Here is a 15845-nt window from a genome sequence, read left to right as displayed (position 1 = left end):
GGGAAGCCCAACGCGGGAGTCCGGGCGCCGTGCTTGTGATGAGGTCTTTGAGAAAAGCCGAAGGGCCTGAGCAAAAGCGAGAGCGAGCTTAATGAGGGGCAGAGGTCCGTAGCGAAACGACGGCTTCTAACCGTTTGGCTGAAAGCCAAGAATTTGCAGACGTGTCCTGGGTTGATCTTGCTATTATGTGGTTGGTTTGATGAACTGCAGGTCTCCCTGACTTAGTCCCGGATCCCTATTACATCCAGGCGTCCACATACGTCCAGAGGATGTCCATGTATAACTTGAGATGTGCTGCCGAGGAGAACTGCCTGGCAAGGTAGGCGTCACCCTGGCTTTTACCTGTCCACTGTGGGTTCTTGTGCTCCTGCGCCCACCGTAGAGTGGAGGACACAGTGAAGAGTGGAGAGAAGTGAGGTTGGAGGGCCTGAGGAAACATAGCCCAAATTGTAACCGTCTTCTAAGCCTGCGGCAGATGGTAGGGTGTGCACGTGAGAAAATGATACTGCCATATTAGTAAGAGAGACAAGCTACAGATGATTTGAAGAACCTACATTTTGTGAAATTTATATTGCACACTTCTATTACCAGGCTCATTTCAACATATCTGAATTTTGCAAAATGGAGGCACCTCAGGAACCCACTTGAATCTGATGATTTTCATCTCCCTCCTCTAATCCAACCAGATCACATTCTACTCCATTTTAAAAAAAACCCTGTTCTTAACCTGCACAAGTTACTATTAAATCTATAACATGTTAATTGTTTCTGGGCCTATGCCTTGTAAAGTCTCTTAAGACTAAAATCTCCCTGAAAAGTGTTTCAGAGTCTTTTAACGGGTTGAAATAACAGCTTTGCTATGAAGCTAGGTCCTGTCCAGTTGGCAAAGAGGCATTTTTCCTGTTTTGATTGGAAAGAAATCAACATGGCTGTTTTTAACCATTTTAACTTGTTTGCTATCTTATCATGCAAACCAGATTTATTTATTTACCAGCATCATTAATTGATGTCACACTGTTGCCAGGGTCATGCTCTTTCTTCACTTGCTGGAAAAAGAAAACATGGTGTAAGAAGCAGTATTTTTTATGCTCAGTTTACAGTGAGGACTAATTGAAATGTTCTTGCTGGCTATCAATTGATTAAAATATTCCAGTATTTAAAAGACAGTAGATAATAGCTATGTGAAATAGGAAAATATAGCCTGAGGCATATATTTATTCATGTTTTTACAACACAAACAAACGTGTTCTCTGATCTTGCATACACAGTGAGTTATTCTGCTTAACAGCAATGAATGAAATTGTATTTTTGGTACCAAAGTAATTTTACAGCTAAGTGAGGCAGTGGTCAAACTCCTCTTTATATTATTAGGAGCAGATCTGAAGCTTATTCAAGTCTTGGTCTGACACCAGGGACTTCTGAGCACACCATGTGGAATTCTTGTGCGTCTCCAATGCATGAGCTTTAAGGGGGCTGAAAAGATCTGTGCTATCAGTTACTTCTGAGACAATATAAAGTGTTTTTTAAAGTGTTTCTTGCATATACTTACAGCTCTTTTTTGCATTATTACAGTTCAGCTTATCGAGCCGATGTTAGAGACTATGACAATCGGGTGCTCCTGAGATTCCCCCAAAGAGTGAAAAATCAAGGCACGTCAGATTTTCTGCCCAGCAGACCCCGTTATTCATGGGAGTGGCACAGCTGTCACCAGTAAGTGAAATGCTCAGTATGGTACCTTCTAATTATCTTTTTCGCTAACAAATTGTGACTTATAAGGTGACATTTTCTAAAACCGCAGTGAACCAGTGGGAAGCCATGGGGAAACTTTAGCCTTTTACTGTCTGAGTAATTTTATGTTAGTGGTAATTACTCTTTATATAGCCACATGAAACCAAAATGGATATTAAGCTTATCTATAAGTAAAAAACTCTTACAAGTATAAATTAATTATAAATACAAGTTTTGACAGGGGCACCTTGTCCCTTCAAGTGTATTTTACATAGGTCATGGTCCAGTTACATTTCAGTGGAACCAGTAAATAAAAGTCCCAATCATGTTAAAATAATTGTGGAAACCCTAAAATGTACATTTACTATATATTTTCCCTATAATACATCATTGTAAACATTGACCCATACTTCTTGATATGAATTTCATGGGTTAACTCGTGACAAGGAATAGTCTGGTCAATATGGAAAAGATAATGGGTTGACTGATGCCATTATCAATATCCTTATCATATCATGATACTTCCACACAGCAGTATTGCTCTAGAAATAGCAAAATTACTACATTTGCTATGCCATGTTTCCAGTAGAACATTTTCAACATTTTGGGAGCAGATAACAATGCAAACTTGTACCTTTTCAGAAAATTCACATGCAACGGTCTGCAGGTTTGTTCCAATTTTCGCTATTTCATAGCCGGGCCAATTGTAAAATACTAGAAAGCTTACCTTACTCCCACCTTACTTAAAATACAATTCTGCTGTTACAGGTACATAAACGATAACTTAATATTATTCTATAAAAACAATTCTATTAAAAATATTATTCTATAAAAAAACCCACCTAAATATTATTCTATTATGTAACGTGGGCTTGATCTAACGGCCCCTGGAGTCAAGGGAATATTCCTCTCTAGCTTCAGAGGCCTTAACCTGTGAATGAAAAATCAGTATCATTAGAACAAATTCTTTCAAAAAAAGACTGATATTACTAGTTTATAAATCTTGTCAGGATCAAAAAGCTACAACTAAATCAAACCGAATAAAAAAAAGCTTTAGTCAACCCCCACCCATGGAAAAAACCACTAACAACAACAACAGAAAAACCTAGACTTGGTGCTTACAAAGTAGATAAATGGATGAAATGGATAGAGAGCAATTGAAATCTTCCATTTGTAGAAAAGCAGTTTCTTAGTCTGCTATGATAGCCCAGCTATCGCTATCCAGATGCAAAGTGTCTCTGTTGTTGATTCAGTTCTTGGACAGAAAATAACATTGCCTACCAAAAAAAAAATGCATTTCTTGTGATCATTTCCATGACAGTGAAACAAGCTTATTTGGAAATGAACTATAACTGCCAATTAGTTAGGCTAGCCATCAGACTTCAGTGTTAGTCATCATCATCTGTGGACTAGTTTCAGTGTTCTTGACATGCATGCCTGTGAGACTTGTGTGCTCCTCTTTGTTTTAACAATACATTTGAATTCTGTTTAATGATATCTTTCTCATATACCTCTTGAGCTGAAAGCATTCATAAGTAACAGCAGCCAAATGCTGCACAGACAAAGTGCAGGTAGATAGCACAAGTTTAGTTCTCCATGTGTTTGGAAAAAGTGAAATTACAGGAATAATAGGTGTTCAAGTCCACAGAAAGAGCTAGAATTCAGTTTGTGGGAAAGAAGGAAAAATGAATCACTGTGACCAGATGAAAAGCATACACACTTTTGAAACAGAGATACATTAGGTATAGACCTCAAAAACTGTTGACATTTCTCCATGTGTTTGGAAAAAGTGAAATTACAGGAATAATAGGTGTTCAAGTCCACAGAAAGAGCTAGAATTCAGTTTGTGGGAAAGAAGGAAAAATGAATCACTGTGACCAGATGAAAAGCATACACACTTTTGAAACAGAGACTATATTAGGTATAGACCTCAAAAATTGTTGACATTGCAGCACACAGAAGCTGATTTCTTTATGCAGATTTTGTTTTCACTAATGTTATAAATGTGTTACATTGATTAAGGGCCATGGAAATGTGAAAGAAAACTGTTGGGTTTTTGCTAGCAAGTAGCAAACTTCCTTGGAATTTATAGTATGTAAGGTAAGCATTCCTAGCAAAAGTCTGGCTAAAGGCAGCTACAAGATGTACAATTCACATATGAACCACTTAATACCTGCTATTGTTATCAGAAAAGAGCTGAAATAGGAACTTTTGAAAAACAGTGCTGCTATGGAGTCTTTCACTTAACAAACTAAAATCTGTTATTTATTTCTAGAAGATGGCATTTTTATAGTCACTGAAAATTAGAATAATGAAAATAAAACTTAATTGAATGACCAGTAATAGGAAAGTACACTAACACACAAGTTCTGTGTAATAAATAAAATTTGGCCAGATTTAACAGAAGGTAGATCAAATAGGAATATGTCAAAACATTATTGACAAGATCTGATCCATCTTTAATAATCTATCTATGGTTTAACAGACATTATCACAGCATGGATGAATTCAGCCACTATGACTTGTTGGATGCAAGCTCACACAGAAAAGTTGCTGAAGGACACAAAGCAAGTTTCTGTCTTGAAGATACCTCCTGTGATTATGGGTATTATAGACGGTATGCATGTACAGCACATACGCAGGTAAGAGTTGGTTCAGAGACAACCAAATTTCTTTTCCCCCCTCTCATTTATCCTTGGATATTTTTTCTACCAATCATCTGATGCCCTAAATTATCTGATGCCATAACTAGCTCTGAAATTCTCCATCACAGAGGCCAGGATAGCAACTTGGATACTTATATTTTACCCAGGTGCTGCTAAATGTGAGTATGTCATTAAAATGCAAGGACACTCATTAGCCTATCATCACTGGTAACTGAACTATATTAAAACACACCACAAGTTCTTGTGGTTATAGGACTGGTCCCTATAGGGAACTCAAGACAGAGTCAGTAAAGAAGTTGTTTCCAGTGTTTGTGCTCCACAAACTGCTCGGCGATGTCCTTGGCTGGTCCGAGAGTTCATAGCTAGTATTTTCTCCCTTGCAGAGCATGAGGCTGCAAGGTGCTGAATTCCCTTAATATCTATAGCTGGTGGCTGGCAGTCCAACACAGAAAACAGACCATAGTTTTATGCATGTATAGAAGGCTGTTAAAGAGAATGGCAGGCATGTGAACATTATGATGGGTTGTATGCAAATGTAAAGCAAGGTGTTAGGGCTTATTAAGGGACTAGATAAAAAAATGGAATGTACCATTATGATATTATACAAATCCATGATAGACTCCTACCTTGAATATTGCTTGGGGTTCTGGTCGGCACCTCTTGAAACTGCTACAGAAAAGCTTAAAAACCCAAACCAACCAACCCCAGCAGAACAAGGATGATCAGCAGTGTAGTATGGCTTCCACACTAAGATATTTCATAGACTATTCCATTTAGAAAACCAGAAATAATACCAAATCTTGAGTGGTCCTGGATGGAAAGAGGAAATTGCTGATATTCACTGTTTTTCATAGTACAAGAATTTAAGGATATCCAAAAGAACTGTGAGATAACAGCTTTAATACAGAGAGGAGTGCTCTTTTAACACATGAATAAAGTATTAAATTCCTTGCCATAGGATCTTACAGAAATCAAAATTATCTACATGGGTTCAAAAAAAATTTAGACAAAGTAATGGAGGCTATTAAACACAAAAATCTGATGGTACTCCATGACTTAAATACCGTTAAATGCCTCATGGAAGGAATTTGCCTGGTAAAGGACCTGACACATCCCATTCCTTATGTTCTTTTCTACTTAAGCATCTGCTGCTGACCACTGTCAGAGACGTGACACTAAACTTGAAGGATCTGTGGTTTAACTCAGTGTGGCCATACTTACACATAAACTTGTATCCCCTGTTCTGCAGTTTGTAATCTAGGAGGTAGTTATTTTATCACAGAGAAATGACAGCTATGTTTCACTGGCTGACGTGTCCACTTTTGAATTTTAAATATAATGAATGATCTGCAATACATAAGGGCTTTGAAGAGGTTTTATAAATATATTTTCTCCTTCTGTAGACTATGACATCTAACTAAGCAACATACATATTTTACAGCTGGAGTATTTGTGTCACTAGTCATGGCTGTGTCAGTGTTTCCACTGGAAGCCCATATTTCAGGGGTTTGTAATGGGACTGTAAGACTTTGCTCCAGCCTCAGACTTGCCACATACATGCGAGAGTCTGAGCTGATCACCAGCTGGATCAAGAGGGAATTCCTGCAGGACTTGAGTTTTGTGCACTCTGTGTGCTGCTAGAACAGATTAGCTTTGACTAGAGCAATCTGTATTGGCCATGGTTAAAGACACTAGATTTGAACCACCGATACATTCGTATATGGAGATTCTTACTGATGATCCTAACAGCAAAGAAGTTCTCAGAAAAGATTCATTTGGAAGAAAGGCTACATTTTCAGTTCTCTTGGATTCTTGTGTCATTATTTGCCTTGAAGAGGGACTATTTCCAAGCAAAACTCAATGTGAAAATGGCCCGAGACTTTACCATTCGAAGATGGCACTTTGGCAGAGTACATCTATAGCAAAAAGTTGCATCATTCCTAAGGGTAGAGACAGGTTCCAACATAGTGATCAAGTTTGTACTTAAGGACGCAGAAGCTATTTACTTGAAATTTACAGATATTTAGGTCCAGTCTTTGGTCAGTTTTGATTTTATTCTCACCTTTGGTAAAGAACAGTGAGTAAAAGCATCAACAATATTTATATAAAAGGAGTACTGTAACAAGTGATAATAAAATACAGATAAATTGGATAGCTCACAGACGAACAACTATCAATAGTGTTTCTTATGCAGTAGTAATACAGTGTTGTCTATAAAAGTGGTTATGTTAGACTTACTTGTTCTACTTTAGATATGCAAATAAAATGCCAAGAAAAAATAAACCTAATTTCCTGAGGTAATTTTCGTAACGAAATGTGATGGTTAAGTGAACTTCAATCTCAGTGTCCCTAATGTCTAGAATGTTACTATTCCTAATGATTTTTTTTTACATCCATCTTAACTTCATTTCTAAGGGACTGAGCCCTGGCTGCTACGACACTTACAATGCTGATATAGATTGCCAATGGATTGATATTACAGATGTAAAACCTGGAAATTACATTCTGAAGGTAAGGGTATTGGGAGTGGGGAAGTTTGGGATTTTTTTTGTTGTTTTTTAAAGGAGCAAATTATATACGTATGTCCATTTCAATGTAAATTTTCAACTCAAACCTGGAAGTAGACAACACTGTGCTTTCTCCCCTTAAGGTGAGTGTAAACCCCAGCTATTTGGTGCCTGAATCTGATTACTCCAACAATATAGTACGCTGCGATATACGCTATACGGGCCACCATGCATATGCCTCTGGCTGTACAATTTCACCGTAAGTACATTCCTTTGTCTTTGCAACTGTTTTATATTCATAGTACTAAAGTTGGCAAACAGATTTTTTCAAATATAAGTAAATCTCTAAGCTTTATAAATAACTCCCACCGTTAGTTCTAGTGATGCCAGTTTCTTCAGTAAGTTGTTTCTTGATTTTCATGATCTAGTGTGTGAATTCAAAATTCAGATGGTACTTTTCAAAGGTCTTTTGTGGCAGGAATGATGGGAGCAGTTGCTTTGCTGTTGATAACTGCATAGCTTTCAAATCCTGACCTCCGGTAATTAAACTATTCCTCTAAGGCTAGCACTGATTTTTTAAAATTATTTAACCTTGAAAAATAATGGTAAGTGAGAATTTTGCTCTTGCAATCGTGCCATCAGGATATATAACACTTTCAAAATTGCTGCTACTGTCTGGGCTGCTAGGTAACTTCCTCTGGCTCACACCTTCTTTGTATTTGCAATAAAACCTTCCTGTGCTTATTCAATACCCACTTATAGCATCCAGACAGAACTGTTGAGCAGTTACAGAGCTCTTAGGACGTTCTGCAAAATCCCACGCATATATGTTACTTTGCTGCTGCTGCAGACACAGCAGCCATCCTCCCTGAAAAAGTTCTTCCAGACACACTCCATTTACGGTTTAATTCTTTAAAAGTTTAAACAATGCCACAATTAAGCCTTTTTTTTTTCCCGCCTCCAGAAGGCAAATTCATTTAATTAATGTTCTCATGGTAGATCTACTGTAGCTTAGTATCTGTGAAACACACACACAAAAAGCAATCAGTCTTCTGTAACACAGACGTAAGCAGTTCTCGGGATAATATATTAGTTGCTCATACAAAACAGTGGTTTCATTTGGATTGCACAAGGAGTGCGTATTAACATTGTATAAAATTTCATGTAAAATAAATTCCAGAGCAGTAAATGAAAAGTAAAATAAATGACTAGTATAGTCCGCTATAACAGCATCAGTGAAACGAACACACTGAATTAATGTGACTATTGCTTAATTAGCGTTTAAAATACTGTTCCTTACTTTGTATTAGGAAAGCAGTAGTTAAATAAGGCTAAAATGAGAAACATTTTTTCACACCAGTGTGGAGATCTGTATTTATAATCACACTGTGGTCATAAATGGGACAAGTTAAATGGCTTCAGCAAAATCCTCTACTTACTCTCGCCGTGTAGTGGTCAGACTTGCAGGAAACGGAGGACAAAGAACAGGTGTCCTGCAGGTCATGAGCGATTATTTTTGGTGGACCTGTGGCAAGAGCTCTTAAAGCATTTCTCTGTAAAAGGACTGACTAATCGGTACCTCTAGGAACATTGTTTCTGCTCACATTCACGTGGAAAGGAGGTCTATGTTTCGCACCTTTAACTTTTAGTCTTCCTATCTTACCTCTGTAAATGTTATCAAGTAAATATGTTCATGCAGGGTGAGGAAACAAAATTTTTGTTATTCTTTGTTGACCTGCGCCTTCAAGATGACAGAAGGGTATTTAGCAGATACTCTTTTTGCATCTGCTTGGTCAGCTGCATAATGTTGTTTCTTTTCTTTCAACAGATACTGAGAAAGATGCAAGAAAATGGATGAGACGGTGCCAAATGTTTTGAACTGAAGTATCATTATATAAACTTCAATAGGATGTAAACACTATAGAAAAAAAGACTACAGGACATACACACATACACCTACACACCTTATGTGATTTTGAAGCACTTCAGCTGCTTCTCAACCAACTCTGTAACTGGATTTTAGCATTTAAATTGGCATTACTTTTATTACTATTGAAATGTGTGGAACTGGTGATTTCATGCACAGATACTTTAAATTTTTAAAATCTAACTCATTCATAAAAACATGAGCATGTCTTAACTCCTGAAAATTTGGAGTTTAGGTGATAACACATTTCAGTGGGATTATTACTGGTGAATGAGTTGAACATATTTTAAAAAGTAACAAAAATTTACATAAAATGAATTAAATAAAATGCAATAGGAAGTACTAATGTCAGCTATCTCAGAAAATACCAGAATGAAAACCAGCTTAGGAGTAATGCTACAGTACCATTAAAATAAAACTTGCTAGGACACATTGATATGAATGAGAATAGTATGTTCAGTTTTCAAGGAATATTAACATATAGCAGAGAAATACATATATATATATATATATCAGTTATACCCCTGCAAGAAAAGTTATGTTTACATTTTTAATACATTAGAAGTTTTTCCATTTTCTTAAGTAAAAAACAGATGGGGTTTTGAAAGAAACCTTTCATCTGTGGAAATGAATTAAAGAACTTATCCACCTTTCTAAGTTCAAGAGATTTTTCAAGGTGGGGCTTTTAAAAGACTTCTGCAAACTTAATGTGGATAAAACCAAATACCTGTCAAGAAAAGGGCTCTTGTTGATCACAAAGAGTCCCTGATGTAGTCATCTGCGAAAAACATCTTAACACGTTAACCATCAAAATAACTCAGGTGGCACCACAAACAGAAGTAGGTCAGAATCTCTAACAAAGAATTTGTATCGTGAAAAAGCCTACTGCCTGCTTCCCCCTTAAGTACTGTATTTGACTTTAAAAATGTGTATGTCAGTATTCAAACAATGAAGTTGAAAATTTACTATATATAGAGGGAGAACAAAAGTCAATGTATTTAACATCCTACTTTAGGCTGTTCAGGAACCACATATAACATTGTTAAGGGGAAAAACTTCCATCCCAAATTAAAGTTTTTGCTGAACTGCTTAACTGGTGCTGGGTACACCACTCCTCCTCCCATCCCCAAATTATTTTGCTTTTGCAGTGCACCCTGCTGTAAGCTACAGTAGCTGTGATTTTGTTTTTAAACTGTGAAATAACATATCACAAGGGGATCTGGCATCTTTTTCAGAAGATTTCTGATTATGTAAAATGAAGGATCAACTTTTGAAACAATGGGACCTAGAAATATGGATTGGTATTGGTTAAGTTTAATCGGCAGTTCAAAACACCTAATGAAACATGAAAAGCTCAGTATCTTTAAAAAAATTGAAAAATACATGTACTATTCAGTATAGTTAAAAAATGAAAACTCTTGAGTAATATGGAGAGGCTTTATTATCACTATTGAAAATACTTCAGGCGGTATTTGGAAGTATTTTACAAAATAGAACCCTATGGATTTAATTTGGTAGTTTTACGAATTATTGTAATATCCTTTAAAGATCAGCTTGTTATTTACTACATATTTTTAAGCTTATTTCACAATTATAAAGTATTTCCACCTTAATCATACCTTCGTTACAAATTTGCACAACTAGTATGTATACTTAAAAAGAATCTAAGCACCAGCAACCCAGTGATTACAACCCAACATTGGGAGTGGGTGCAGAATGGATACCGTTTATACCTGCAGGTCCCTTTTTGTTTGCCGAGAGATCCTTTTAGCAATCAGTCACCAGTATGGGCAACTAACAGAAGCAAAATTTGGAAACTAGATTTATTAGAAAGCCATTTATTACATATGTCTGCAAAAATGAGGGTCTGTTTAAAGTCTAGGCTTCTGAAATCTCGGCCCAAAGAGTTTTTAAGATTAAAAGGTGTTAAGGGATGCAAGTGCAGTCAGCTTTTTATAGACTTAGGTCAAAATTGGAGTGAAAGTCCTGATAGCAGCTTGGGCAATGGACAGGAAAGCTACTGTTAATGGAAGCGAGACGGTGGGCACAGGCTGCTTCCTGTTAAGAGGTTGTGTGCTCGTACCTCATTGTGCCTCATGCTGAATGTGGGATAAGAGAGAACTAACTGGACACAGAGCAGCCACAGAAATTGAGTTTATCCCTTGGCTTACGAGGCAGTAACCTGCTCGCATACCTGTACCCAAACTACTTGCAGAACTCCACTGAAGTCAGCAAGGAGCCAGAGGACCTTGAGCATCTGTGAAAGTGGAGCATGTTGAAGTACTGGACTTAGTCCTTTCAGTGGGAATGGCCTGGTTCGGAAAGGTGTTGAACGCCGTAACTTTGAATATTGGGGATATTGTAGCTACAAAAATGTAGCTTTTTTTTCCGTAGCAAAATATTGTATTTGTTTTGAAATGTGTGTTAAGCAACATGATGATGTACAATAGCACAAAAATTGCCTAAGATAACATGAACAGTCTACTTAGAAATTCAAACAAGGGATTTTAGGATTAAAAAAAATGAAGGAATGTGACTTTAACTTCCCCTGTTTAACTATAGTAAATCACAACACAGTAGAAGAGTTTATTATATAGCATATGTAGAAGTAGTTCTAAATAGGGGAGTGCCAACCAGTATTTTCAATATCTTGGCTCTGCAGTTTTGACCCAGACACCTTAACTTACTTTTTTCATACTGGAATATATTTATGGGATTACGTGCATTTTTGTTGAAAAACATTTAGAAAAACTGTTTTGATAAAAGCTTATTTTATACAGCAAATTATATTCTGGAATCCTTTTTACCAGACATTGGGCTTATTCCTATCGTCTTTGAAAGGCATCTTGCCATTGGTCTCAGTGGGAGCAAAATCAGATTTAAATTTGGTGAGAATTCTAGTACAAATTTGCTGTCTTGCAGTCTCAAATTTCCTTTGAAAAGCCAAATCGTAAAAATGTGTGTGAAGCAATTACCTCCCACATTTCAGATCTTTAGATAAAAATTGCACATAAGGAACATACTGTATGTCAGGCTTATTACAGGTGGGGTTTGTTATATATTTTTTTTAATCCTGAAATACATTTGATATTTGCATATTTCTAGACAAAAACGTAACACAAGTGACAGATTGGTCACCAATGGAACCAACATATTGTGTAGATGATATTTTTGTGTTAGTAAAAGTCTACTCATTTTCTCTGTGCTCCAAAGTTTACTATGCAGTGTCGAATGAGTGCAAACACCAAATGTACCTTCCTATAGTCATTCATGCATTGTTTGCAGTGTACTCATTCAAAACCAGCAGGGTGAATTTCATAAATGAGACATTGAAAGGTGGTTTATCCTGTGTCTCACATTTATGCCGATAAGGCATTTGCATTTTCTCCAAATCCTAAAAGGTGCTGACAGATTTTAACTTGAATTAAAACCAAAGAGTATGTTATTGGGAGGTTTTTATTACGCAACTAAATGCTACAGATACAGTGAAATGCCACTTGTTTTTGCAACTTTTTGGAAGGTTTTTCATTATTTCCTTCACTTTTCTTCCAAGAGTCTTAATTTCAATAACTTTGCATCTTTACCTGAAGAGCTCTAATTTATAATATTCAGGCAATAGCTTTATATTCTTCATTGCACTTTCATATTCTTGTGTTACATGCTCGTATTATGGTTGCAAGTTTATGTGAAAATGACTTGAATAAAATGTTTCAAGCGTTCTACTTGTTGAAGTAGTATACTTAACGCATAGGCCAGATCCATCTCTCAAAGAGAAAGCTTCCATTAAAGTTGTTATATCTATATGAGAACGACGAAGATTCTATCACGCTGACATGGTCTCAGAAAAAATGTCACAAGGTAGAAACAAGAAAGAAAAAGTAGCAAGGCATGAGAAATTACCTGTCACACTACACAAAGGCTTAACACCTGAAGGCATAACAGGGTGAGGTATAGTTCATTTGGATACAAGATTTCCTTACCATATCGGCTGTCTTGGTAGAAACAGTAACTTAGAAACCACTTTCAGGATTTCTGCTCCAAAATTTTACTTTCATGGAAAGAACATTTGAGCAATCCTTGGTAGAAAGTCTACGTACTCTGGAAAATTGACTACCACATTTAACACTCAGTTACTCCAAAACCATTTTATCCTTAGTTATTTACATTCTCTGAGTACAAACCAACGTGCTGCTGCCTCTTCAATCTGTATGCTAAAGTGATGAAATAGTCTGAATTGCGAAGCATCTCTTGTCCCTTCACTGAGGGATTAATACGGAAGAGCATGGTTAAAAACTTTGGAATGTTCACTCTAGTAAGAGGTTTTCAAACACTTAAATATCAACTAATGGCACTCTTGGCTTTCAGTAAATGGAGACAAAACTGATGTATCTTTTAAGATTCATAAAATAAATGTAGAATTATTTCAGAAATAAACAATGTTACAATGATGCTTCTATAATTTCTTTAACAAAATTATTCCTGTACTACTGCATATTAGAGTTAAGAGCTTCAAACTGAGAATTCCTGCGTTATGCCTAGAGCGCAGAACTTGGTGTGGATCAGAATTCATGCAAATACAAAAATGCAGTCAAAAATGCATACAATTACTGCAGAAAGTATATTCAAATTTATTGAAAAGAAAGCATCTCCTAGTTTCCAAGTATCTTTTACCTGCTATTCTACTATCTCATTTTCACATTAGATCACCTGCATAGTATCACAAAATCATCTTATCACCAGTCTACAATTAGAAAGCAGCCTAACACTTTAGGTTAAGAAAGGATTGCTGTAACTAAATTTTCATTCAAGCTTTATTTCTTCTGATCTAATCAGTCCATAAAAACTGATGAGAGAAATATTTATGCTTGTTTGGAAATCTTCAAACTGGTGCTACCAACAGTACGCCTATCTTTAAAAAAAAAAACCCACATTTAAACTAATTTTGACTGTTAAAAGATACTGAAAAATCTGAGGTTGTTTTGTCAGTAAGTCTGAAGTGAAAAAATTGAGCACCTGAAGCAGTCTAGTAGCATCTGACAGTATGTACCCTGTCTGAGAACATTTCTTCTATGTATGGTACTGAACTGGAGAGCATGGTTCCCAGGGGTTCTTAAATCTAACTACTACAGAATGAAGTAACCTTCCATATCACTACAAAAATACATTGGTAGTACTTTGTGAGAGCTCTCTGTCTAAACAGTATTACAGATACAAGTTATGTTAAAATTACAAACATACTGAAACTGTTATGTTGTTACAATGAAGAGAAAATGTTCTGAACTTATCAACAATGGCCAGGCAAGTTCATTGGGTTTATCAGTTCACAAAAAAATTGCCCAGTTACACATAAAAAGTATTATCAATTCTCAACCAGCAGTATTCATTTGTATAGTGCCTTGAGGCTGTGATCCAGGTGAGTCACTAAGCACCAGCTAAAAGTAGTAGTAACCCATTAAAATATGAAGCAATGCCAGTAACCTAATCTCTCTTCTCTCATTCATGTTCAGTGTATGTTATCTTTTTTCTTTTAAGTAAGAGCTCAGAAGTGTTTTTGAATATGAAAAAATAGATGTTTTGATAAGTCAGGCTTCCTTCAGGAAGAATTCTGTGGCCACAAATTACAGCTATAAGAATGGAGTAAGAAAATTGCTCAAATGCCAAGATAAACGAATGCTCCTAGATCTCTAAGCACATGCAAAAAAGCACTTTAGAACACAAGCTCCTGAAACAGGTTTGTTGTTTTTTTTTCCAAACTATTTGCAATCTTTAACTTCTTGGTCTTTAATGTGAATCAACTCTTAAAATAGGGTGCTCATCTGCTAAAAGAAAGATAAGCTGTCCATGAAAAACTATTATAGCTGATGACATCTACCAAAATAAATTTTTCTTGCCTTTAATTGGAACCAGAGAAGTCACATACCAAATATTTGTTTGGCATAGCATTCAGCTAGGATTTATTTACTTACTTATTTAAAGCACTAAGGATTAGCATTTGCATCTGGAAAACTTAAAAAAGTTTGTATATAGCAGGTAAAAGCACGGCATTTTCTACAAAATATGATCCTTCCCTACAAAACCACAGTAAACATGATTCCATGTTTTATTCTGATGCTTCTGACCTTAAATGTTGTTCCATATGGTACAGTGAAAGTCACAACAACAAAAAACACCAGGAAATGGAAGGTTATTTGAATTTCTAATTCCTCTGAGAGGAATTAGAAGATAATTCAGGAAGATAATACCACATATACTGACATTTGTTCAGGATGCAGAAAAGAAAGCCTAACCAAGTGATGCAGAGACATGTCCAGATAATGATAAAAAATGGACCAACCAGAATGTTTAGCCTTCAAGAACTTAAAAAAGGATGGGAGAACGGGCAGAAATTGCTGAGCTATAAATATGACGGTACAAAGTCTGCAGGGGGGGAGTAGAGAGAGAGATGGTCATACCAGCAATAGATTAACACTACACTAAAAAATCTAAACTTGTTCCTGCCATTTGTCTCTGATGTCATCCCAAGTGGAATATACTGAGGTATTACACAGTGACTACATGTTTTAGACACATCCAATAACTCTCATGTGGAGTTGCTGATGGTTAGGGAGTCATTGCTTGACTCAGTCCTAAGTAGGAGTAGATGAGGAAGGAAGAGACCTCTGGGTATCACTTAGTTCAAAACGACTGTCCAAGCAGGGTCATCTCGAGATGTTTAGCCGGGACTATGTCCAGTCAGGTTCTGAGTATCTCCAAGGATGGAGACTCCAAAACTGCTCTGGGCACCTGTGCTAGGGCTCTGTCACACTCACAGTGAAAAAGGTTTTTCTTGTTTAAGTAGAATTTCTTGTATTTCAATTTGTGCCCATTGCCTCTTGTCCTGCCACTTGAAAGCACTAAGAAGAGTCTAGCTCAATCTTCTTTACACTCCCCATGTCCCTGTATTTATACACATTGACAAGATCCCCCCTCAAGCCTTCTCTTCTCCTGAACAGCCCCAGCTCTCTCAGTCTCTAGTCA

At 36.5% G+C, this 15845-nt stretch overlaps 1 protein-coding gene across 1 annotated transcript; it reads left to right on the top strand.

Annotated features, from left to right (window-relative positions):
- Window positions 1–215: 215 nt before the first annotated feature.
- On the top strand, window positions 216–7164 carry LOX (lysyl oxidase). Its single transcript, XM_009705966.1, has 5 exons — window positions 216–319; window positions 1573–1710; window positions 4214–4370; window positions 6810–6905; window positions 7045–7164. Exons 1-5 carry the CDS (start codon window positions 270–272, stop codon window positions 7162–7164), a joined length of 561 nt encoding a protein of 186 aa, XP_009704268.1. The 5' UTR covers window positions 216–269.
- The last annotated feature ends 8681 nt before the right edge of the window (window positions 7165–15845 follow it).

Source organism: Cariama cristata, unplaced genomic scaffold (assembly GCF_000690535.1).
Source record: "Cariama cristata isolate BGI_N322 unplaced genomic scaffold, ASM69053v1 scaffold4318, whole genome shotgun sequence".
In the NCBI taxonomy this organism is placed as follows: Eukaryota; Metazoa; Chordata; class Aves; order Cariamiformes; family Cariamidae; genus Cariama; species Cariama cristata.
Note: the sequence above shows the minus strand (reverse complement) of the source record. Positions and strands in the feature narration are given on the sequence as shown.